Source organism: Styela clava, chromosome 12 (genome assembly GCF_964204865.1).
Source record: "Styela clava chromosome 12, kaStyClav1.hap1.2, whole genome shotgun sequence".
NCBI lineage: Eukaryota > Metazoa > Chordata > Ascidiacea > Stolidobranchia > Styelidae > Styela > Styela clava.
This window is the reverse complement of record NC_135261.1, coordinates 21,283,216-21,310,114: the sequence shown is the minus strand read 5'-3', so window position 1 is coordinate 21,310,114 and position 26,899 is coordinate 21,283,216. Positions and strand designations below refer to the sequence as shown.

The 26,899-nt window shown below is 34.0% G+C and overlaps 1 protein-coding gene across 1 annotated transcript in view; it reads right to left on the bottom strand.

Moving 5' to 3' along the window:
* Positions 1-25,622, bottom strand: part of LOC120329315 (inactive tyrosine-protein kinase 7-like) — a 31,602-nt gene extending 5,980 nt beyond the window's left edge. The window contains exons 1-17 of the mRNA XM_039395900.2: positions 25,366-25,622; positions 20,971-21,160; positions 18,375-18,514; positions 16,227-16,329; positions 13,325-13,527; positions 11,403-11,544; positions 8,636-8,784; positions 7,342-7,476; positions 6,446-6,598; positions 5,557-5,711; positions 5,284-5,395; positions 5,076-5,204; positions 4,389-4,669; positions 3,767-3,968; positions 1,162-1,315; positions 725-819; positions 295-429 (exon numbers count right to left, since the gene is read on the bottom strand). Of these exons, the coding sequence (XP_039251834.2) occupies positions 295-429; positions 725-819; positions 1,162-1,315; positions 3,767-3,968; positions 4,389-4,669; positions 5,076-5,204; positions 5,284-5,395; positions 5,557-5,711; positions 6,446-6,598; positions 7,342-7,476; positions 8,636-8,784; positions 11,403-11,544; positions 13,325-13,527; positions 16,227-16,329; positions 18,375-18,514; positions 20,971-21,160; positions 25,366-25,420 (2,533 nt within the window). The 5' untranslated portion in view covers positions 25,421-25,622. The remainder of the gene's footprint in view (positions 1-294; positions 430-724; positions 820-1,161; positions 1,316-3,766; positions 3,969-4,388; positions 4,670-5,075; positions 5,205-5,283; positions 5,396-5,556; positions 5,712-6,445; positions 6,599-7,341; positions 7,477-8,635; positions 8,785-11,402; positions 11,545-13,324; positions 13,528-16,226; positions 16,330-18,374; positions 18,515-20,970; positions 21,161-25,365) is intronic.
* Positions 25,623-26,899: the final 1,277 nt, after the last annotated feature.

The following is a 26,899-nucleotide window of genomic DNA, read 5'->3' as shown; positions in this document are numbered from 1 at the left end:
CACTGCTTCATAGGGTGAAGTTTTTGACATACATTTTTTATATACAGTTGGTAAAGCAATGCCCGAGTTTAGTATAAAAGAATCTGAATTTTGTGTGTCTTGAAGTTTTGCATGAGAGAAGTTTCATTTGAACATTGAACCAACCAATACAATGATTTAATATCGGATTTACTTTCAAATACGCAAAATTACATTGTATTCTGTATTGCATTTGTTTTCTTACAGTGAAAGTATGCAATCAAATTTCAAACTATTGTAATCTACATAGCCTATCTTTCAAAAATAACATAAAACCTATGACTGTGATCCGTTCCAGATTATTCGAATCATATTGCAAACTTTCAATTTCATCATTGAGATGTATGACTGGCTCCATTAACATAGCTACTCCATTCTTTTTTGTTTGACCCTTTACTTGGCTCGAAAACCCTGATTAAAGAAAGAATATTTGATAATATTAATTATTGGATTGGTTTACATATTCAGAAGTAGTCAAGAGGTTTGGACTTGATGACACCCTGTTTCATATTAAGTGTTGAAGAAGATTATGACACATTGGAAAGACAATTTCACTATAAATATATATCCACATTTAATCAAATGTAAGGAGGTTTTGTGCATATAACTTATAATAATGCAGCTGAATGTCCGATATATCCAGACAAAACTCCCTCTAAATCTCAATTTTAACAATTATATTATATTATGTTCTAAACAATCTTACCGTTAGACATCAACCTTTCCTCCATTTCCCCATTAATTTCCTCAACATTACTCTCGGATCCTTTCGCCACATTCTTATTGTGCTGATTCTTTCGTCTAATCGATGAAGGAAACCAATAAAAATGTTTATCAAAAAACAATTCTGAACTGAAATTTCGCGAACCTTCCTGATTTTCATTGCATGTTTAGTTGTCAAAAAAAATCCTACCAAGTAAAACTTGACATTTTCTATGATTGATATATAAAATAGATACAAATTTTAGCAAATGTAAAACTGCAATCAATGTTAACCTCCTATAGAATGTTTAAAGATTGTGTTAATTGAAGCCTATTATTATGAATCGCTTCAATTATTTACAGAGATACGTGCTTTCTAAATGAATTGCAAGCTCCTGATATAAGGACAATACATAAATAAAGAAGATGAGCTGAACTCACCTGCAATAAACAATGATAGCAATAGTTAATATAAGATATGCGACTGAACTTCCCACCGCAAGAGCAATTGTTTGTATTTTCTTGTATTGTGGAGTACCATTGTCATCAAAATTATCACCAGGTTCACTGGACGATGTAATTGGATTGTCTCGTTCTGTTATAATTATGTCAACTGGTGAAAACATCACAATCGGAACAAACAGCAAAAGCAATTATAATAAATATGCACTAATTGATGAATATAATTTAAAGATGCTACAAGTTAAATTGATCGATTGTGACCAAAATGTTACTATTCGTGAAAATTATTAGCAGAGCGTATTTTGCGTATTTATGGGAAGTTATGAGTGTGAAAGTGCTTCGCTGTTAAAAAAAAAAGTGTGGAAGTGCCCTAGCCGATTTTAATAACAAGTTAAGCGCCCTAGCCTTCGTTTTAACTTTTTCAAATATAATAGGTAGGGTACTCGAAAAAGTGTTGTGCCTGTTAAAAAACTAAGGCTTTTCAATAGAGTCACAATTTATTCCAATCATTTTGCGGTTATTTTGAGAATAATCAAATCGTATGATAATATAATATAAACAAAGCACACACACAGAAAAAAGTCTTTTAGCCACTTTTCGTGCGTAACTGACTCTCGTCCTTTGTATTGCTGGTTATTTGATATTTCTCTCGCCTTTATTTACGCGGAAAACGTTTTGTCGCAATCACCTAATGCCTGACGGTATGATATCAGCCTTATCATGTATGCTCCTAACTTAGAATTAGAAGTTATTATCGAAATTCAATAATTAAAATGTTTTCAAGAGAAAAATAGTTGAAAAAAGGCAATTTAGCATCGAAAATTATCATTCTATGAATAGAAGAAACGACCTGCAGCTGTTGAGTTAGTAGGCTTTTCATTACATATTTGGAGCCGCCCTTTATCATCGATAATAATACACCAGATACATTGTGATGGTTGTTGCGCAGTAATGATGAGGAAGGTCATCAAACATACTTTACAATCAATCTGCGACCACCATAATACAATTATAAATTTCTCTGCATCTGGTTTAGCTATTATTATAATTGTGGAATCATTTTGTTGGAAAATCTCCATTCGTCAGATGTCTTCGGAAAATATTTTGCATGTCATATTTCAAATTAGTCTGCAGTAACCATATTGCGTTGTTCGATCTTGATTGTTTCATAAATTAGCCAAGTATCGCATATTTGTTGAGAGGCAATGGATGGTATAGCATTTTCCGGAATGCTGCAGACCCAGTATAAAAAATATTTGCACCCTGATGCCTCTTGCGGCTTTTCCATATATTACATTAATAAATAGGAACAATGACACAAATGTGTTTTCTTCTGAAAACATACACGAAATACAACGAATAATTCTCGAAATAAACATGAATATAAAGAAAGAAACAAAAGATATGCTAGCGGTTCCCAACTAATTTATGGAAAAATAATTTTTTTATGCGGTCGTATGAACGATATATTCCTGAAAATTAATGTTGAAGGAGAAGTACGATTCTCAAATATCAGACACCCAGTCAGGAAATAATCGTTTCCATATGTGGCATCGATCAGTTATATGTCCATGAAATGTAAAACACTTATCTGTGTATTTCAATGTTAATAAAATACATTCATTTATGATTCTGTGATATGTTTTCGGGCCACATTTTTCTGATTTTTCCACAATTTCCAATTCTTTATTGAGAAACCATGAATATTAAATAATTTTGTTTATTATTTGATGCTGAATCTTGTGATGTTGCTGGTCAATTAGCAGAGACGATGCGTAAGTATCTTATTTCAAATAACGGTAGAAGGGTTTCCCCTTTCTATACGAAAATGAGAGTCAATATCAGCGCCAACAAATAGAAGTAACTTATCCTAAACACGATTATAAGTCTGTCGGTGATAAATTGTGTTAAGATATACAGAACTAAAAAGCTTTGATAGCAAGAGTGAAATCAGCTGACTGTAAAACGTAAACGATGTTGTTTATTCTGAGTAGAAGGTAGAATACTCATATTCAAAAAACTCCAAAACATTCGATTACATTTGTTTGAGCATTTTGGACAGTTCCGAATTTGAAACAAATGAAAACCCAACATATCATAATTAATGACAAACTGAAACAAGTAAACAATACATAAAATGAAATAATCATAAATTAAAAAATTAATATTTAGTGCAGACAATATGATCAAAAAAGCATTTCAACTTCAGGCCGACGCCATTTGAGGGAGAAGTGGAATCGGAGCGCTTGTATAAAACATCACACTACAAACAGGGATTTTGCTGTTAAATAATGCAAAATACCAGATAGCCTTATCTCCAATGGTTGCACCACATAGCTTATAATATCCGCAAATATCATTATGTAATGCAAAATTGGGTTACAAAATTACTCGCACACAAATTATTATTTGTCAACTTGCGACAACTAGCGAACACTGGTAAAAAGGAAGTTCTTCAGGAGATTAAACAGATGATAGTGTGCAATTCATTCCTTTCGAGAAATTTTATTAAGCGTATATAATTTTAGAAAATTACTTGGTACAATCTCAGCACATATTCATACTCAAAGTTATTCAAACTTGCCTGCAACATCCAGAACAGCTTCTGCTTGAACAGTGATTCCACAATCCGTGTAGGAGCACAAATAGGTAGCCGAATCCACCTTGCTAACATTCTTGATATAAAAAGATCCATTGTTCATGATATTATGATAACTGACCTCTTCGCTGTTGTTTCTTGAGCTGAATGTTTTCGAAGAATTGCTAGAATATACTGTCCAATGAACCTAAAAAAACCTGCATGTCAATGTGTGTATATAATAGTTCAAACTCTTTGAAGATAGAGACTTTATAAAATAATAAACATTCTTAATACACACTTTCAAAATTGGTGATTGAATACTCATGTTGACAAATTGGTAGGCAATGTCACCTTCGATATATTTGGTCGCAACGCTCTTTAACCAACCTTTCTAAGGCAAGCTATTTACAACAGTAACAAGAAAAACATTTTTACTGAAATATAATAAACAGTACATGGGTCAATATCTATTCAGGTTTATTGAAATGTATACAGTGTTTTGCATCAATTCAATATTTTTTCAGAGATTTCGCTCAAAATGAGAATTGTTGTTTATCATAAACTTCAACAAAATAATAGTTCACAAAAATGAATAGTAACCACGATAGTAAATTTAAATTGTTACTTTAGATAAATCCCAGCTAAGCTTGGGTCCAATTTTGCAGTCAAGTCTGAATGGTGTTCCAGTGAACACAGTAGCACCTTGAGGAGGAACAATAATTTCTGGTCTTCTCCCAACAGATACAAATATTCGTTTTGTTTTAGATGATAAAGTGTTATCCACTTCATTGGCAGTGCAGAATGCTTCCCATGCATCACCGGGCTTGGGATCGAGAAAGACTAATGTTTTATTTGCTTTTCCATCTCCATCAGTAATAATCTTATACTGATCTTCAATGGTAGAACCTGAAATTTATTGGAAGAGATCATTTATGCATGGTAGTTAATTTATTTCCATAGTGATAATGATTAAATTTTAAGAAGTATCGGGACTAATCAAGTTCAGGCTATTGACGTGACCAAATACGTCAATAGAAATATAGAAGTGGAGACACCGGAGGAGCACAGTGACCACTGACCAGCAATCAATAGCATTTAAAATCACAGTGAACACCATAACAAACATTCACCCAAAACAATTATCTGTCGAAAGTCTCAAAACAGCAACATTCTCAAAGTTAAAAATATTATTAAATGAGATACAATAAGTGAATAAAATGAATTTAGGGCTGAAATGAAATATTGTTCTATGCTGGACAGCTTGATCTCTCTATACAAAATACTTGATTGAAACAATTAGATCCCTACTTACCCCCTGTAATTAACTTCACAGTCCAGCTAACAGATGGGTTTTTTACACCTCGCGCCCCGCAAACAATCTCTGATCTGGTTCCAATTTCTGCACAAGTATCCATGGGTAGTGGATCAAATTTAAGTTGCTCTGAAAAAGAGGTTCACCTTGCAAATGAATGGAGGTATTACCAACCTTCAGACATAAATTCCAAAAGGAATTCACTTACCTTCAACATGTATGAATGCAGTGGAGCTGACATGTCCCAGAGCATTCTGTGCAAGGCATTGATAGTTTGCAGCATCTTTCATCATAATTCCATTTATTTTTAACTCATTGTCCTGAAAAGCAAACATCAATTTTGAAGAAAACTTTTATGTAAATCTGGATCTTGATCAATTTGTTTTTTTTACCAATTTACACTACAGTATGCATGTTATGTACATGGTGACTTCGACAGTTTTGCATCTGTTCAAATGTCATCTACCAGAAAACAACTTACTGTCATTGAATAGTGTGGATCAGACTTCAACAGTGTAGAGTTCTGATACCAGGTATAAAATGGTTCAGGTACTGAATCAACGTGACATCTCAATGTAACATCATCTCCTTCTTTCTCAGTTCTTGACACAAGTTCTGATTTCAATATAGGAGCAGCTGGGATGAAAACAAAAGTAATAGATTTATTAATGTCAAAGGAAAGGAGTGCTGTAAGATTCTGTGCAATAATGAATAAACAAATTTATCTAAAAGATGTTTCAACAGAATTATGTGCTAATGCGGTTTAAATGTGTATTTAATAAATGTCCAAGGCAATAACCAAAGTAACCCTCAAGCAACACCAACTGAACTGTGCACCAGACTATCGAGTACACATGGTTGGTCATGGTCCGTCACCTGTAACTGATGACATCACAGATCATGCTAAACCATATGGAAATGGTTAGTTGCCAGAAATACAATAAAGATACAGTTAACACTATGAATGAGCATCCAATAAGTTCTACTAGTGGCTACACTTTGAGGTAAAAACTATAAAACTGATTCGAATCCAGATCTGCACAATTAAAATTAGTTGAAAAAACAATAGATATGAAAATATGAATTAAATTACTTTGGCATACTGTATCTGGCTTATTCTATATCAGTTACGCAGTGTTTCAAATATATTCAAATGAGAATTGGCTAAATGAGTTGATGTCCGTAATAATTTCAGTTTTGGAATCATGTCATTGGAAGTTAGAAACTCTACCAAAATATTCCGACCTAGAGAACAAGGCATCAATTTAAAAATCAATTCTTCTCACTAGCAAACGCTTAATTAATACTTCTAATTTCAGAAGGTGATAAATAAAAGTAATTAGGTTTCCATATTTACAATAAAAGATTACATCTAATCCTGAAGATGAAAAACTTTTTAACGTTCCCTGCCATGTTTTCCGCAACACACGAATACTTTCCTTCATCTGATGCTTGGATTGATAAAATAACCAAAGTTCGACCCGACACAGTAACACGAGGACTTGCACTTTCATCAGATATGGCTGTAAAATTAATGATTAAATCTCCCACAATTATTATTCCCTTTTTAATAAATCACAGACTAACCTGCGACATTATTTAAAACTGGGTTCAATCTAACATCAGGGTTGGATGAATTTAATTATGTTTCTTAATTAACCAGGGGATGAGAGAATACTGAATAGTTAAGTTTGGTTATAAAAAATAGGCAGTCATCTGTAATTTATTTATTATTTATTATTAATTCATTACTAATATAGTTTAATATTAAACTAGTTTAGAGTTAGATAGCCTACATAGGTAGATAAATTAATAATTATGCACTTGTTTTGCTATTACATATGAGAATAATTTTATTTTAATTTCAAAAAATTCCCGAATGGAGTGGCAAGAATCGACGATGATAGCAAACAAGCAAAAAATTTAAAAAGAACTAGGAAAAAATTGCCATACTCAAATCACTATGGAATGAATGGAAGAAATGGGTCCTTGTCAAGTAAAATATATTACACGGCACCATACATATTATCTATTTCGAAAACATGTCCACACATGTTCAAAGTTGGTTCACTACTGTCCCATATCAACAAATTGCAATTGAAACTAAATAATACCAATACCTGCTCAAGCCAATAAACTACATAGTTTGATGTTAGGTAGGAACAAAAAAAATCTGATCTTTTGTCAGGTAACTGGTTAAAATATGCATAAACAGCTTTGGCTGACTCTTAGTGTATTAATTATATATCAAGATGCAAGATCTTACCAATTCTTTTTCCATTTTTAAACCAAATAATATTAGCTGGTGGAAGAGCATTTGGAGGGTCACACACTTTTTCAAGATCATTCCCGAGATCGAGAAATTCAATTTCTTCCTGTGGGTTGGAAAAGTCATCAATGTCTAAGAAGATAAGTTTTATAAATAACCAGTAGTAATGATCAACATCTATAAATTTCGCTTAGATATTACCAGCAAGATTAAATCAATAAGTGTCTCTATTAACATTTTATATTGAACATAATTGTTCATTGAAAACATACACATTACACAGTAATGAAATTCTAGTTTGTATCGAATAAAAATGCTGCCTCGATTTTCTGAAAACCCTATATTTTTGTGCTCATCTACATCCTAGCTAACAGATCATAGGTTGTGCGTTTAGTGAACATTTTCAATTTGAATACAATTGGAACAAAATTGCTCCGCCATGATTAACAACTCTCAATGGCCAATCGTTACATCAATAAAAATGAAAATCCTAAATAAGTATCGGAGAACTGATCTATAAATTGCATAGCCTGTTAATAAACTTATTTTCGTTCTTTTTTCCATGATCATAATCTAAAACTTCTTCATGAAAAAGTGAAAGCAGGATGCTTCAATGGGGGAGGCACTCGTTCAGTCGGATAGTCAAAATTTCCCCAGATGATTTGGGTTGCAAAACAAAATAATGGACAAGTGGAGAACAATGCAATATCTGATATTTGTCCTTTTATGTTGAAATACTAACAATAAAAACACTTGATGTGGCTTAAAATAAACAACCACCGAAGTCACAAAAGTTTTTGAAAATACTTCAACTAAAACATTATATGACATAAATTTTCAAAGGTGAAAGATTGTATTGATGAGAACTTCGTAATACATTTTCGCACAATATCTGTCAGTTACTGTGCTGTTTCTTACGATAGAGTAAGAGTACAACCCATATCATTAGAATCACTCAAGAAACACAGACTATACAAAGACACTATAATGTTATGGCTGGAAGGAAAATTATAGGAAACTTAAATTAAAAGTTAATGTGTCACACAGAGTAATTTGGTATTATTGATATCAAATTCACAAAAACTTAACACGAATTTCTTGCTTGTGTTATTCCATGCAATGCCAATTGAGCAATTCAAAAACCCACATTACCCGTATTTAGTTAGACTCCATTTGAGTATTCTGGTTTAGTAATCACTGATTATTCTGAATTGCTGCCCGTTCCTAGCTTTTTGACCCCTCATGCAAACTGGGTGATTACGTTCTCCAGAGCAGAAAAAAATCATCTTACATGCAATAGATAATGTTGCGCTTGCCGACATTTCATCGCCTTTTATTCCTGCCGCTTTGCAAGTATATTTACCCTGAAATCTTTCTTTCACATCATTGATAATTAATGTTCCATTTGGGAATTCACAGATTCTGCAATCCTTGCCAGTTCTGAAAAATTAGGTATTTCAATTCAATCATATTTTTTCAAATAGCTTCTCATCACACCATTGCTTTAAGTTTAATACAAAATAAAAAGTTAAGGGAAATAGTATCTTCCCCTTGGGATGGCCCAATAAGGTATTCTAATATAACCTTGGTAAGGTGTTGGTGCTTAATGCTTAAAGCTATAAGATCCAGAAGTGAATAAAGGCTGATTCATGGCATTACTAAACAAATTAGAAATTTGGAACAATCAATCATCAGTAACAGCTTCTACCCACTAAACTGCATATAAATATGATACTAAAATTGAATATACTTAACAAATTGACACATAACATTCAAAACTTGAGCGCAAATACAGAGGAATTTTGTGTTATTATCAAAGGATCAGTAATTGCAATGGTGTCAGTGCACCCAATGAGTTGCTGTATCGGCCCTTGCTTCGCTGTTTCCTTGGGAGGAGAATTTTACAATCACCACAAACAATCTCCTGATTCAGTGGCCAAGAAGATAACTCGTTATTTATATTATATCAAACACAAACAGAAAGGGTTGCATACAATTTTTCCATGCCGGTAAGCCGAATCGGATTAAGAGTTATTGTCGAATCACGAAGATAACATTTATCGGCAAAATTCCTGTGGATGCCATGTACTTCAATTAAACATATATGTGGTTACAAAAAATGGATGTTTATAGGCAACAGCAATTGGCTGGCTGTTCAAATGATGCACCGTTGTGTTTTATTAATTGTGCAGGGATAATTATGAGCGAAACGAGTTTCATAAATATGCTTCAGCCAGATATTTGTATTAGTAAATCGTGCTTGAAGTCATGTGTCCACTCTCGTTTTATCTGGTCGATGCGGCTAAGCATTTTTGAAGGAAAAGTATAATCGAAGTACTTGTAAAACAAAACATGGTATTATAAACAACAATTTGCCGTTAATGCGATATCTCAGATAGCTATTATCGGCATGGCTTCCCTATCCACACCATATAGCCTATTTTTATCAGTATCACAGTATGTAATACAACATTGCATTACAAAAGTGCTGGCATGCAGTTCATTTGTCAACTTTATTTGAGAAATTTTTTCTCAGAAAATGCTATTCACAGTCTCTAAAAAACTATGAAAGTTAATAATCCCAGCTTTCACAAAAAAATGGCCTTCTAGTGAACATTGCCTTTAACCAGGCCACACATACATCTATTTGCAGTGTGTATAATTTATGAAGTACAAATTATAAATTTGAAGAATTTGCTGGAGAATTAAAGTTATATCAGACAAGATTCTAGAGTTTCTTGAGATTATATTATTGAAGGATAAGGCATTCAAGAACAGATTTCATATGGAGTATTGTGCATGTTTTTTTAAACAGACTCAAAAAATATCAGCCGACTGCAAATGTCCCTATAATGTTAATAAAGCTGGTGTGAGTTTTGTAAAATCAAAATGAATGCATATAATTACTTTCAAACTGATAAAAATACAGCAAAACCCAACCAAATCAAATATTGATAAAAGTTTGCTAGAATTTAGAATTTGATTATACAACTACAAAAATTCCAATCATTCCAAGTCCAGCTGTCCATACATCTGCTAAGGGCTTATCTATAACCATACTGAGCTAACACATTATGAAATGTACAAAAATGCTTTTAACCCTTCAAACTCATACAAAAGCAACAGAGAACTTGTAACAAAAACCAGTGCATCAATCAAATCAGTGTTTTACGGATTTGGCAAAGCGTTCAGTTTAAAAAGAGATCAAAATGAAATCTGAGTAAAGGCAGATTGGACTTCAAAGGCAGGTATAGAAAGTAATACTGTGCTTTCAACGAATAATACAATGTCAGTCAAGCGAACTAAGATGGATGGAATAAACGAATCTCAAATAATTCTGATGATATGAACAGTACATTCAACTAAGTACGGCAATTATTAAATATATGAGATATCATGAAAGCCCATTTTTAAATGAATCTGTAGATATTTCATGATTATCGCCATGCTGCTTATGCGGCTCAAATCAAAGCAAACATTTATGAAAAAATAACTCCCTTGAACAGATACCTGTTATTGTTGATAGGTTTTTAGGTGGAAATGGAATAAACAAATCACAAATAATTCCGATGATATGAACAGTACATTCAACTAAGTACGGCAATTATTAAATATATAAGATATCATGAAAGCCCATTTATAAATGAATCTGTAGATATTTCATGATTATCGCCATGCTGCTTATGCAGCTTCAAATCAAAGCAAACATTTATGAAAAAATAACTCCCTTGAACAGATACCTGTTGTTGTTAAAGGGTTTTTAGGTGGAAATATGCATAACTAACAAAGAGAGCAAAACACAAAATATTGTTTCGGTTCAAAACAAATTTTTCGAAACCCCCAGATTAAAAATGGATTCAAGAAGAATATATAGAAGATCTCTAGCTATGTAGATCTATGAATAACATTGAAACTTGAATTTCCTTTTATGCCTTGTACAAATTAAAATTATTCACACCAATCTTCTAGTTCAATAACAAGATAATTTATAGGATAAAGGAAAGCAAAAGATGAGAATGGTAAAGAAGAAACAGTATAATTCAACTAGTATGACCCACTTTGGTTTCAAAATATCAGCATCCCGAGACCATTCTATGGTTGGAGGAGGAATAGAATCAAAATCACAAACAAATTTTGCATTCCCACTTAGCCTGACAATGACATCTTCAGGTGGAGTGACCAGTAATGGAACAGCTATATCTGAAAAAAAATTCAATAAAATAGGTCTAGTTTATCTGTACACAATGACGACTGTCTTCGTCCTGATTTCTAAAATAAATTAAGTTTTTATCATAAACTACTTAGTCAGTCTTGCACTCCAGCATAGGGACATAAGTTAAGGCTATAAAACTATACAGTTTTGGGGGTCACGCTTATGTGCATCTCAAAGAGCATACCCAGTTTAAAACTTCAGAAAAGTCGCAAGTGGCATTGGTATGCGAATATTTCAATAGGTCTGCAGCATTACAGAAAGTGCTATTTATGAATGCTGAAAGTACATGGCATTCCTGAGAATTTTGCCAATATAAGATGTTTTCTACCAAATTTTAACTAATGTTTTCTACCAGATTTTAACTAACTCGCACGCAAACCAAAGCACGCCAACATTTAAAAATTACATGTCTCTGTGTAAGCTCAGAGATAGTAAAATATAAATGCAAATGAGAAATCAGGGTCAAGCTAGCTTACAAAACGAGGGAGGATTTTCAAAATGATCTTGCGTAATATTTGCAATAATTTAATAAAAAAGGTTTGAAAGGAAAGTAGGTCAACCTATTTCTTAAAACGGGGGAGGATTTTCTAAGTGATCCTTCACAGAAAAAACTGGGAACGTAGGTCGACCTATCTCTTGTGTGACACACTAAAAATTATTTGGTGAGCACTATCATATCATTCGTTTATTTTTTATATTCATGTTTTTTTATCAAGAATCATCCTCGTTGTATTTCGTATACCTTCGCGAGAGTAAACTCTTTGGTGTCATCGTTCCTATTAGTGTAATGGTAATATCTGGAAATGTCGCAATTAAATAAAACAAATGCGTGCTATAGTGTTACTTATTATGGTAATATCTGTATTACCGCGCATGAGGTATTGTAACTCGATCCCTTTCAAAACATATGAGGCAGGACCCCCCAGGATCTTTTGTGCAAAATCCATGCCACTTATGCAAAAATGTATGATGTTATGATTTGAGAAAAATACAGTCACCACGTTTTAAAATAGCAAATTAATAATTATCCGATTAGAGTTAGGGATAAATTGAAAAGTTGAATTTTCAGCGCAATCTGCATTCCTAACCCTACTTGGATAATTATTATTTTTATTTTGGGCGGTGGCGGGCGATGTTATTTTGCACAGGCTTTGTACAAATGATTCTTTGCTAAATGAAACAATAATGTATTCTTAAGGCGAAGTTGGGCATTTAGCACCGAGCTATGGCTGCTAGTAACTAATATCAATTCCATGCTGCATGTATCAATCGTTGTCTGTTAGATGGAAGGAGTAACACAAATGTGCAACGCAATCGTGCAATTGCACAAAAGTTTTGTTAACGATAGGTGTGCTTAGTAGATGTCCTTTCGTTACCGATGAATTCAATTGTTTTAAACAAGGGTTTAAAAAAAACTCTGTTAACGGAAAGGCTCCTCTTCAATTCGTAATATTAACGGAAGGAGCACTTTTTTGAGTATCAATGCTGTTTGAAATGAGTTACAACAAAAGCTAGGGCACCTAACTTGTTAAAATCGACCAGGGCACATTTGCACTTTTTTTTTTCCAACTGCGAAGCACCTTCGCACTCATAATTTCCTTAGAGTGAACACTGACTAACATACATTCAAAATGAAAATGATCTGAATATTGAAATCTATATATTATACATTGATAGAAATAAATAAGACATAGAAAAGATGATAAAATAATTCAGTGTCAATTCCAAATATACAGATACAAGTTTAATAAAACTTGTCTATATTACCTCTCACGTAAAGATCATAGTTGTCCACACTGCATTTTTTTTCTAACAATCCCACAGTAGCACAGCATGAATAAGTCCCATCATACATGCCAAGTTGAGCCTTTTCAATCACTAATCTTCCTCTATTAACAATAATATTTCTTTCTAATAATTTGTTCACATCCTTCTCATTCAAAAACCATGATATATCCTTATTTTGTGGTCTGCAAAAAAGAAATTATGCTATTAGTATTAGGGATGAGACGAGTCCGGCTTTACAGAGATTCGACGAATCCAAGTAATAGGTAAAGGACTCGAAGCGAATCCTCCGAGTCCGTGTGTCACAATGTAAAAGTAGAAAAACACGTTTTTGACCATACTACAGCATTGCGCGCTCACAAACATACGTCGTAGCTCATATTTTTTGTTGAATCAATTTAAAAATATATTTTTCTTCTTTTTTGGCGGCCATAATACAAACGTAAACGTGGGTCAATGTGCGCCTTGGCTGTGGACTGAATTTCCAGCCCACCACCTTGCGTAGATTCTGGGTGGCTATTTGGAAATTCTTACATGTCAATATGAAAAATAAAAAGCTTTTGACTACAATGCTTCCCCATAATCCCAGATATTTCTAGCCTTAAATTTACTATGTCACGTGCGCAAATGGTAGAGGGCCATTGCTCCCTTTTTAGAGAAAGAAATGCACATAATAAACTCGATTTAATAGAGGTATATATGAGATTCTCCCTCGGGTTGATCCTGCGCATGTTTCATATTTATTTACGTGAATCGAAAACTCTGAAATATTGCGCTAACACATATTTTATTGTGTACCACATGTATACCAAAAAGGATTGATAGTTTGAAGGCGACTGGCGCATCATTGTTATAACCTATCTATAGTTTTTAACTTGCGGTATATTATCTGGATATCTGCCATCGTTTGTAATAGGAGTGTTTATAATACACACGATTGATATTGTTACATATCTAACCTTGAATTTCAACTAGTTATGGTATGTAATGAGATTTATAGGGGTAAAAGTACAAACATAGGTGTAAATTAGTAAAAACAGAGTTGATTATAGACTCGGTAAAAACGACGTGGACTCAAAATCGAATCAGAGTCCAAAAAATGCCTGGATTCGACTCGAATCAGAGTCCGGATTCGAATCCCGGCCCATCCCTAATTAGTATAGGTCACAGACATAGCCATGTGAATTGATTTAATGCAAAGAATTCTCTATCGCAGTGGTTCTCAAACTTTATGAACCTGCGGCCCCCTATGCTTCTCTGAAGTAACTGTGAACCCCCACAATTTTCAAAGCAAAAACACATGAGAAGAACATAGCATAGAACTATTCAGACAACATTTAAATTAGATGTCACTCCTCACGTACGCAACACAAATAGCTTACTGAATTATCTCATGTAATCTTGCACATTAAGTTTGTTCCCTGCTTTCGTCTTGGTTTGAACAAGTGTAGAAAACCATGCCCACATAAGTAAGTGGAGGCGAATGGGATAATGATTTTAAATGCAGGGGCATTATGCTCACAACTACCGTACTTGTTTTTGTGCGATATATTCATGAATATGATATAAAATCTGAATTTTTTTTGCACTACTGCAAAAATGCAATGTAATAGGAAAAATACCAACATTTTTTGATACTGAAGGCCCAAATTGGTATGAGAATGAGACTGTCGTATTTTTGCTGTTTAGCCATTTTGCTGCTAATTGAATGAGTGTAAAACTCTACAGTACCAGTAGTCTGACAAGGTCGCTGAAATTGGGTCACAGAACCACGGAACGGTACGAATTTTTTAATTTTGAAGACGTTCATCAAACAGAAATTTAAAGTGAAAAACGAATTCCATAGAGCACACAGAATTTTTTAAAATAAGTAAAAGTAATAGCCTTTTTTGAGTAGTTTGAGAACAACTTCTTTTTCAGATTCGAACAACACTGAAAACTTTTATACATATTTCTGCTAGATTTTATACCAAATCCAACAAACATAAATTTTAATTCATATATTTGGAATCTGTTTCAAATATATTTAATATCCTATAGCCCTAACCCTAACTTGATTTTTGAAAACAATAAATGAACAAACCCATATTTTTTGTTTTCATTGGTATACAGTTTAATTTTATAAATAAACTTATCTATTTAACCATCAAACTTTCAAAAAGCTTAATTAAATAATATCTCAATATTTTTCCTGAAGTCTCAAACAACTTGAAATAGTAAGTGGCAGCGACACTTCATCAATATTTGTGTCGTTTCGAAGTGCTTATTGTGAAAAAGAAACAATTGTCAAGTTTTTCCGTACATTTTTCTTGTTTTAGTTTTAACCTATTTAGAACACAAAAAAATCAAATAATACAGCCATTTCAAACAAAACAAACAAACAAAAACTTTATTTAAAACAATTGCTCTAAATGTGAAAGGAGGTTTTCTGCGTTATCATACATCAAGAACAAATACAGAGCAAGGCTAGAAGTAGAAGAAGGTCTTCGAGTTGCCATCTTTCAAATTAAACCTTTAATTGATATGTTGTGTTATAAACATGTAGCCTATAATTCTCATTATGCAGAATAAATGCAATTATTCATTGTTTTATATGTTTCATACAATTTTGGGCAAAAAATTTCCACCGTCAATTGTATTCTTAATCGATATTCACTTACAAAGTATTTTCCACAAAATTATATGTTCACCATATGCTTGGATCGCAAGAAATTAAAATAATTTTTTAGGGTTGCGCCAAAAAGTACTCAGCATTTCCTCTTGTACTCATTGCTTTATTTAATGATTATTAATAATTTAGACAAAAAGTACACAATTTCTTGTCTTGGAACATATTATTGTTAGATAATGTTTTAGATGTAGCAAAAATAGGTAGAATACTTACGCCGGCTTGCCTGTGACATTGCACTTCAATACGACTCGGGCTCCAGGTAATATATCAGTATTTCCTGCTGGGACCCGCAAAGTAACAGCACCAACCTCAACCCCTGAAATAAAATGATATCGGTATCAATATGCGTATTCTATTCCATTTTAACCACTCAAATATATCAGAAAATGACCTTGAAGCAAAAAGTATTCAATTTGTTTAAAATCACAACAAATATTGTAAAATGTAAAATACTGACATACAGTGGTGCAGCCAGGGGGGTTTTCGAGGTCGAAACCCCCCCTTTTGAATTTCTTTCAAAACTGATAAAGTGGCCAATAACGTGTGTAATTGCCTTTTGCTAAAATCGGCGATTGTTTTCATCATTGTGGCGCGTTATTTAGGCCGTAGACGCCTTGACGTCGGTGTTTATTGTCTAATTCACAAATTTGTGCAACGATGGCGATGATAATTATTCATGATTAATCATCGGCGGCGAGATTCTAAAGACAAATAAAGGAGTAAATAATCTGTGATTTAAATTTTTTGATTGAAAAGCGGCAATATGAAATGCTGAAAATAAAACAGTAAACGAGAATATGGGTCAGAGACCGAAGACTTATCGATCGAAAGTTAGGGGATCCCCAAAACAGCGCTCTTACTCCATAGTGACACCTTGTGTCCCACCACTAATTAATTGATAACTCGCTAATTATACGACATAATTCGCCCAAAATCAATAGACTTCTGATACGAGATATGATGAATGCACATGCAAAATCTGCAGCAGATCCAATCTCGCTTTCGTGAGATATCGCGTGCATCTAACAGACAGGCAAACAGACAAATACCTATCAACATACTTACCGATTAAAATCGATAAGTAATAATCGGGCAGTTTACCACACATTTTATTTTCATGTCCGCGGATTGCCGTTGGTGTTTTAGAGTGGCTCTTGTTTTGTCAACGCAACAGCAGGTTAGATTGAAGACAATTGAATTAATAAAGCAAGACATCTTAAATATGCCCGTATCGGTCATGGACTAATTACTTCGCACAAAAGAAAAACCATTTTACACTCCTTCAACAAGTGGCGTAATCGCGGCGACTGTTCGACGTGCATTTCGAGGTGGTGAATTTGTATTTTTGATTTACTGGTGGTAGGCCTATACCTTCTATATATTTGCATTATAATTATGAAGTAAAATTTTATCAGATATCGAGATTTACTAACGGCGATAACGAGTTCTGAAGATTGCAAAAATACTTATCAAAAATAAATACGTCAGGCAGCTTATCTCATATTTTTATGTCCACAGATCACCGTGGTATTTTAGTGTGGAAATGTTTTTATTTTGACGTAAGAAATCGCAACCACGAGTTATGTTGGACACAATTAAATTAATATACTAGAACATTTTAGAATCTCGTAGTTGTCATGAATTGAATATTTTATGCGACAGAAAAATCGTTATACGCTGAAAAGGTGGCTCTTAACGAGCGAGTAATCACGGTGACTGTTACAGACGGCAATGGGAATTTCCATGTTCATGAGTCATGACCCTCTCCCCCCCCTCTTGAAAATCCTGGCTGCGCGCCTTCTGACATATTCAATATGAAATTTGTAAGATGCACAAACCAATGTGGAATTTGTCTTCTGCATATTTTCAAATACCATGGCATCATAATATAAGTTCTAACTGGTATTAAAATAGGAAGCAATATAATATATTATTTCCTAATTATTGTACTGTACTATCATATTAATTAAGAAAAGATTAATAGCCTACAAATACCATAGCAACTTATATCCTGAACAGGGGCATTTCAATTTAATTTCTCGCCAGAATGATAGAACCCATATATTTGGGTATTGTAGTTTATTATAAATATTTGTTTAATAATAACACCAGTTATTATTGAAATGGAAGTCACTAAGCCACAGGAAATAAAATTAAATTGTTATTTTGATCTATGGGATTTTTGATACATTGTGATCCTTGGTTCACATACTATGGGAGTACCTAAAAAACACCCATATATATTTATTGTAACAATTTCCATTGCTAATTCCAGTAAACCTTACAAATTATCAAAATTGACCAGGATTGAAATTTTTACCAAATCTGATCATACTATTAAAATGATTTTCACTTTCTCACATTTGATATTAAGAGTAACAGGATCAGTAACTTGTTCGTCCAAACTGTCTTTTATATTTGTCGCAAGACATTGAAATTTTCCAGAATCCAAATCTTTATCAACAGTATCCAAATGGAGATACCCATCTGATCCCACATGCCTGTAATAGATGAAAGAAAATTGTAGTATGAATAGGTCTGACTCTAGACCAGTGCTCTTCAACAGGGGTTCCGCGGAACACTAGGGTTCCGTAGTACATGCAGTGGGGTTCCGTGAGTTTATAGGGTTTCGCGTTTTTTTGTTTTGTTTAGGGGAAATCATTTCTTGCCTCCAGCCTGTTGATGCGTCATTATAAATATTCTTAGACCACCGTGTCGCATTCAAACTCTAAGTAGGCCAGTTCGTTAAACAGGAGGTTTAGTCACAGTGCAGTTAATAGACAAAACAGAAATATTCTCGGTTTTTGCGTCACTTTAGTCATTGTTATGGAACTAACAATAACGCTATTGTTGCACCATAGTTACATGATGTTCAAAGTATGTAGATATTGCTCGAGACTAGAGAGATTATATACTAGAAACTAGAGTTGTTGTTCAGCTTTTGTTGGAATATATTATAAACAGTGTGAAACCCAACTTTTTAATATTTACGGTAGTTAATACAGATGAAGCAAAATAGTATATTTTCTTATGTGAGGCGAAATAATAACAACGGTGACCTGCTCCTCCTCCTCCGAAACGAACTAAATGTAATTCTATTGCCAAAGATAGAATTTTTTTTTTTTTAATTGGGGTTCCATAAAAAACGAAAAATTATATCAGGGGTTACACAATAACAAAAAAGTTGAAGAGCACTGCTCTAGACCAGGGGTTCTCAACCTTTTTTCTGTCAAGTACCCCCTGAGTCACGAAACAATCAACGCGAACCCCCGGTAATCAGACACCGAACAAAGTTGTGATATATTGACTAACGATTTGTTGAAACAACAATTTATTGACCAGATGTAACTAAATTAAATCTTCGTGTTGATATTATTGCCCTTGTCCTGCACCTAACTAATGAATTCTTAAATCTCCCCCAAGTTTTGATAAGCATAATCACTTTCTCCAATGCTCGCAGCACGCTGTCTTTTGAGATTTCACAGTTTGCCTGCAAAGCCGTGAATTTCACATTGTTGCGTCACAATCACAATAATGCAACATCAGGGAAAATATACGTTTCAATTGGCATCTAGTTTCAATCGACACACATTTTCCTATGGTAGTAATAAAGGATATTAAAAAACAGCAACACACAAAAAACTCTACTGCCGTCCAAGTACCCCTGGAAGTCTTCTCGTGAACCCCTGGGGGTTCGCGAACCCCAGGTTGAGAACCCCTGCTCTAGACAATCCTATCTAAATCAAGTTATGCTCTTGATGAAACTAAATAAAGTCTCATTTAAAATGACAAATGTGACTCCATTGTGATTTGTGAGCCCAACATAACCTTAATGAAGAATTGTGCATCATGAAATATGTTGAAAAAACATTATATTTATTAACTTATTACTTATTCCGACAATGAAATCACAGTTTATTATGGTTCAAATTTGCAGCGACCATAATTGATGTAAAAGATTATACATATATCTGCAATACAGTGTAAAGCAAAATTATAGATACATATGAATAATCTTTTACATCAATTATGATCGCTACAAATTTGAACCATAAACTGTAAATTCATTGTCGGAATATTTTGAAAGATTTGTTCAAAATAGCATCCAGATTAGGGTTAATAAAGTTTTCGAGACTCATTTCACTTTGAAGACTCTACAAATTCACGTCCTCTTTCTTGGGAGAGAAATTAAAAACCAATCGGCACCAAAGAAACAAGAATTTTCCTCTGAATATAACATCAATAGGAATCATGGAACTATTCTAAAACAAGAGGTTTAATTTTAGACATTGTGGATAACATCATGTGCATAGTATCGGATTCTAAGTCAAGCTAGTTATCAATTTGTCTTTAAATTGCCAATCGAAGAAATGAAAGTGAAGAAAGTGAGCATATTGCCATGCTACCCATCCTCATATATATGTGCACATATTTCGTTGAGCAGGTATTTATTGAAAATTTGCTGACGAGTTATATTACATGTCCCAAAAAATTTACCGGAAATCGTTGGAAAAAACATCACCATTAGTACAAAAGTCCCTATATTCTGAAAGTCTTAATAAAAGTAGTATTTAATAAATTCCTTCGAAGGGTAAGATGGATTCAAAATCTAAGTATGTACTTTATTGATGGCAGGGTCTTGATTTCGAAATGGAGGAATCGCAAGCCTTCTCAAACATGCCGATGTGCCAAATATAGCATGGCGGATGCTGTCAAACTATCGCAGTGAGAATACTACAAAATAAGTCTTTGTAGCATAATAATTGATGATAATATTGGAATGATTTGAGGAACAGTAGAATTTCATGAATGATGTCGATATTAGTGTTACAGAGCTTGATTTCTCAGCATGGAATGGGTTTAAAGTATATGAGTCCCAGCTAGGAAATCTTATGCCCAATTGTAACATTGTTAAGACGTCCAGCAATTCAAGAAGCACTGATATAGATTACAGTACCTTCGACGACCATTCTTTATTTCCTTTCCATCTTCGAGCCAAGACAAAGTATAGGAATCTACAAATTCTGTTTTCAGTGAGCATTGCAGGATAGCGCTTCTTCCTTGATTAACATCTTGACTTTTAGGCAGAATTTTAAATACATTGTCAGATGATGCTGGAATAGCTTCATACCCAGCTAACAATTCAACTGAAAAAGAACAAAAAATGTATTAATAATAAATTGGGATTGTGTATCAAGAACTATTAACCAGACTGGATTCCATGGCAGGTGCACGCCCAAGGGCGCTAGCGCTTCGCAAAAATGCACGCCGAAAATTAGCAATCGCTCACCAATGAAAAACGGTTGAAATGGTGTTTAAATCAATGATCCAGCAATAAAAAGATGCCAACAAATTGTAGCTCCACAATTGTTGTCTATACACTAGCTTGCAAGATTTGGCCTGATCGAAAAAAGCGTAGCGAAAAAGACCTTGTTTCATAATTGCTTGGCGGTGTGGCGCACCGTGTTGTATGATAGGAATCTTGTAAGAATAATTATGTGCGAAAAGATTGCTAGACTCCTCGCTGACACTGATCAGTTACGGCTTGCCCCGCCATCAATTCCATGCATCTGAAACATGTAACTGACTAATCAATCAAAGTGATGGTTATTAACATTTAAATCAGTGTTTAACCACCAAATCGTAAAAACACTCAAAATTAATGACAGTATAAAAATATTGTTTGGGGGCCAAAGGTCATACGTCCATTTTGCTCTGGTTCAATTTTATCCAATAATTTTACAGTAATAATAATTTTACATTTTGAACAGTATCTATAGTCGAAAAAACACTCTCAAATTTATTGACAAGGTATGGAAATAATGTTTGGGGGTCATGCAGTGATCTCTGAATGCACGCCAGAAATTCTGATTTGCATGCGGGGAACTCGCCCAATTTCTCGTGGAGAAAGGTCATGAAATCCAGACTGGACTATTAAGTGGTACCATTGATGGGTAAAAATATGCGATAGAACCATTGATAATTTTTATTTAATAATATGATTTCTTGCTCTCACCAAAATAGAATACTACTATTAGGGCTGTCCAAGCGAACCAAATATTCGAAATCGAATCGTAAATTATTCGAATCGTTTTTCGGCTAATTTCCGAATCGCTAAAATTATGTACAGAATACGAAAACCACCTTTGCAGGACGTTTTTCGTTGGACAAGTGGCGGCGCTTCGAGCTTAGACCACTCTCGCTCCCGGCTTAATTGGTTTCCCGATATTTCTCTCGCCTTTATTTTGTGATAAACATGTCATTCCTAATGCCCTCTCTCCGCCTTCATTTTGTGATAAACATGTCATTCCTAATGCCCGCCCGATGGCACGTGATTAGCAATTTCATGCATGGTCATCATAACTTAAAAGTTATAATCGGTAATGACGTTTTAAGAGAGAACAAGGAGAAAAAGGCAATTCAAAAACGATGGCTCTATAAATAAAATCGATTTGAAGCTGTTGAGTTAGTTATCATAGGAACATGGTACAGGCAGCTCAAAGCTGAAACAGGTGTTTTGGGATCCTTATGATGGCAATACCTTCTTTCAATGGAATTTGTAATTTCCTATGATGGCAATACTGTATTGTCCATCTATATACCAAGACAAATAATTGCACTCTTGAATTTTGATGGCTGTTGTTCACTAACAATATTATAGTCATCAAATAATATTGTCATCAAACTAGCTTCGAATTTGGTAAATGCAATTTTAAATTTGAGCAACAGTTTTATCTATATTAATGGTTGTTATTATTTTGCTGAAAATTACACAAAAAACATGAGACTAATGAATAGGATTAGAATAGCATCTACATGCTGAATCCATTAGAATTGAGATTGCAATTTTTGAATTATGCAATTTTTAATCTTAGTTTTCGAGACCCAAGTTTTGGGGCCCTCCAATTTTTTTGACCAGTTCACTCAAGCGTGTGATCTCCTTTCATAAATCTGAAAACATTGTAAAAACAAAATACCAGCAGTAAGTAAGATGTAACTGCACATACGTTACCACAACATCGAAGGGCAGGCGTTTATGGTATAATAGAGACAGATTTAGGATTGCGCAATAATATTCGATTATTCGGTTCGATTCGGCGAAAATATTCGATTCGAATCAAAAAATTATTCGATTTTGGACAGCCCTAACTACTATAGACAGTAACTAACTATTTGTCTCTTCTGTCACATTTGTTATAAAAAAATTGGTTTAAAACACAAATTTGCTTGTGCAATAGGCCGACGATAATGACATTTTAATTGATAATCTTTGGCTTTGACCTAAGATATGTATTTAGTAGATGAACTGTTATTGCATAGTTTTGAATAGATCACGATGTTAGTGAATTCATGTGGGTGTTTATATTTCAGAGTCTTCAGGTCTTGTCTCTTAGTCTATTTTTTTATTTGAGTAAATCCCAATGTCCAAGTCTGGAAGCCGAATTTACATTGATTTGTTGATCTAGAAAATCTGTTTACAAATATACAATCTGACAATGGATAAGTCTGAAGTAAGACATCATGAAAACTATTATTTATGTGGTTAAATATTTGTTTGTTTATTTATTTGTTTATTTATAAATTTCTGTTTTGTGTTCGGAGTTTCGAAACAATTTTCATTAACCAAAAAAATAGTGAATCATAAACCTTCTTGTAAGCCAAACTTATCATATCATTCTATCATTATGCAAATAAGTCCATAAAATTTCTTCAATGGCACTTGTCCGAATATATTTGGAAATGAGTAATTTTGACACTTTTTTGGTACAGGGCACATCCTGAAACAAAGATACTTAGAAGCTTGGGTTGCATCACTAATTTGAGATATGAAACTAAGGAATCATTTTAAAATATAATCATAATGCTGTAATGAGAAACTACTGTAAACAATTATTGGGTCTAGTACAGTTTAGTACCACAAGTACTTCTGGTTGGCGTAGCATAACGAATTTTGTATGTGTTATTCCTAACCCTCATCTGACTAGGGTGGCTTACCCACTTTGCGGCCACGACCTATTTGCGAACATCAAGTTCATCGATTAAATTAATCCTGAAAAAATTAACGAACCGCGGCGATATTTCTCACACGTTATCGACCACTTATCCCTCATAGCTCTGTGAAATTACACTAAAATGCGGCCACAAACAAAAAAGTTATGACCAAAAACCTGACTGAATAAAAAAAAAACGAAACATTTTTCCATGTCGCCAACTACCTATTGTCTCTTTAAAATAGCTTGAAAATCCATACATTTATAAGAGATAAAAAGATGAAACTTGGCAAGTGGGTAGAGTTGTGTTCCTTTTACCCATTTTAAAGCTTCGTGTTTCTACATTTAAAGGAGGGGGAATAGGGGGTGTGCATTTCCAATACGTTGATAATATCTTTGTCAACCAATTTGCGTCCACCGTGTTCTTGTCTGTTTGATTGCTGTGATGCCGAGCTTTGTTTATAATTTGACGAGTTTTGTTCGAAATAACAGTGTGCTTAAAATATATGATGGTCAGAAATGCAATTAGAAGCCCATTTTTTCACGCATGGCTGCGTATGCCCTAGTCTCGACGCAGCAGAAACAATGTTCAAGGCTTAAAAATCTGTGGTAACACACTGGTCTTTCGATCGCAAATATGTCTTCAGAGTATCGTACCTTGGTGGTTTGAATAGCTTTAACCCCTGGTCATAGAAAGTTAATTCAAAATTTAGCGTGTAGAATAAATGCCAATGCACCTACTGTGAAAAATTAACGGGTTAGAAATATTGGTTTTTGTTTTATAGTGGTTTGAATGAAATCGTCCGCAGACTGGCTACACCACCCTATGTCATCCAAAAATTACGTCACTACGACGTCACAATCACGTCATCTGTAGAGCTTGCCAAGTATAGCTACTATCGTCCGAAATGGTATCTGTGTCGACGATACCGAACTCACTAACACCAGCTGTCTCTCTCATATCGGGATCTGTTGCGACGAGAAAACGAGAGGAATAGCTTGCTCAATTTCGGGTGATCGTCTGCGCGCTGCAGCGCTTTGGACGACCATCCGTACACTTTGTAGCGCTGCAGCGCTTTGGACGACCATCCGTACACTTTGTAGGTATTCATTACGCCACTCTGGTATCGTAGTAATTTTTTGGTGAATAGTCAGGTGGGGGTTAGGAATGACATATGCAAAACTAGTTGAGCCAGGCCAACTAGAAGTGCATGTCTGCATGTGGTACGGTACTAAACTATACCAGACCCCAAACACCTGATCCAGTGATCATTGTAAAATTTCAAATGATTCAAATGACATGAGGATATCAAAAATTAAAAGACAGAAAGGTATGATGCATAACTACTGAACCAACTTACCAACAGAAATGAATAGCACAAAGCTGCACCTCCTTGGTTTTTGAAATAAAAACATTTTATCACAGATCTGCAGTTGCAGAGTTGTTCCACCTTTGACTAAAAAGGGAATTACAGCTAGAAAACTAATATGTCTGATAATTTTACCATTCGCTAGTATAGCCTCCAAGTCAACAGTAGAATTCTAAAATCAGAAGCATATTACCGTATTCAGGTATTACTGTATAAACAACAGATCATTCTAAATTCAGACAGCAGATACCGGTACCGGTACTACAAATACAGAGCCTAAATGGTGGCGGACTAAAAGTAGCAGTAGTTGAAAATTAGGCACTTACTGACTTATTTAGGCACTTCGAAAAAAAGGTAATATGGGCGTAATAATTTTTTTTAACCCTTTCCATGCGATTTTTATTTTTTATTAAATAATCGTATTTGCTACGCCGACTTTATGCATTTGTACCCCCACAACTAATCGATGGACTAACGAAAAAGTAATGATCCTCTGCTGCCCACTGACGGCTTGTTGGAAAGCTTATTTAAAGAGCTTGCAATTGGCGATTAAAAAAAAATTTTTTTTCAAAAGGGGTGGTCTGAGTCACAAACCGGATAGAAAAAAAGCATTTTTTTTTCTTGGGTGTTGAAACTTCAAACCGTGATAAAAAATAGAAATATTTGCTAAATCCTTTACTGTTACCGCTTCTTGGTTGGCAAACAATGCATAATATTGCTGTAGCAATTTCGTTATCTAACTCAAAATACTTTGGTAGATGGAAGGGATAATTTGTCTTCTATCACCACCCAAAAAACACCGAAATTTGCATAAACTTCAAAAACACTCCATCGTTCCTCCGCAAATAAAACTCCCATGGTAAACGAAAGCGAGGTTTATCGTCGCTTATGTTAATCTCGAAGAAGACTTTTTATCAATAAACTAAAACCCGGAAAAACTAGACCAACAGTTTGCGACCGATTGCTAAATAAAACAGTGGAGTACATCAACGTACCCGCCGCAATCTAGCGAGTTTTGTCGTGGGTACGTATACGTGCCCACCGCACGGAAAGGGTTAAAAAGATAATGAATTTGTTTAAAATATTCGAATTAAATATTGAACATGCAAATTGAAATAAATAAACCAAATGATAATATTTAAAACGTAGTATTATGAGAAGGTGCACGCGCTCGATCACCACATATGCTGGGCACTTCAAAAAGAAAGAAAATGGGAATTATCATCAATCAATTGAATCAATCAAACATCAATTGAAGATAAATAAATAAAAATACCAGTCATATTGATTACTCTAGAATAGATGAATATCCAATGAATGGACTTGAATCTATTAGTTTTATTCAAGAATGATAAATTTGTATCTGTAGGCAAAATCGATTATCGCAATAATTTAGGCAATTAGAAAAAGAAAATTTGTGTAATAACCTTTGAAATGTTAATGAATTTGTTAAATATAGTCAAATTAAATGTTGAACATGCAAGATGCAAAGAGTAAACGCATAAATAAGATTTAAAGCATACTA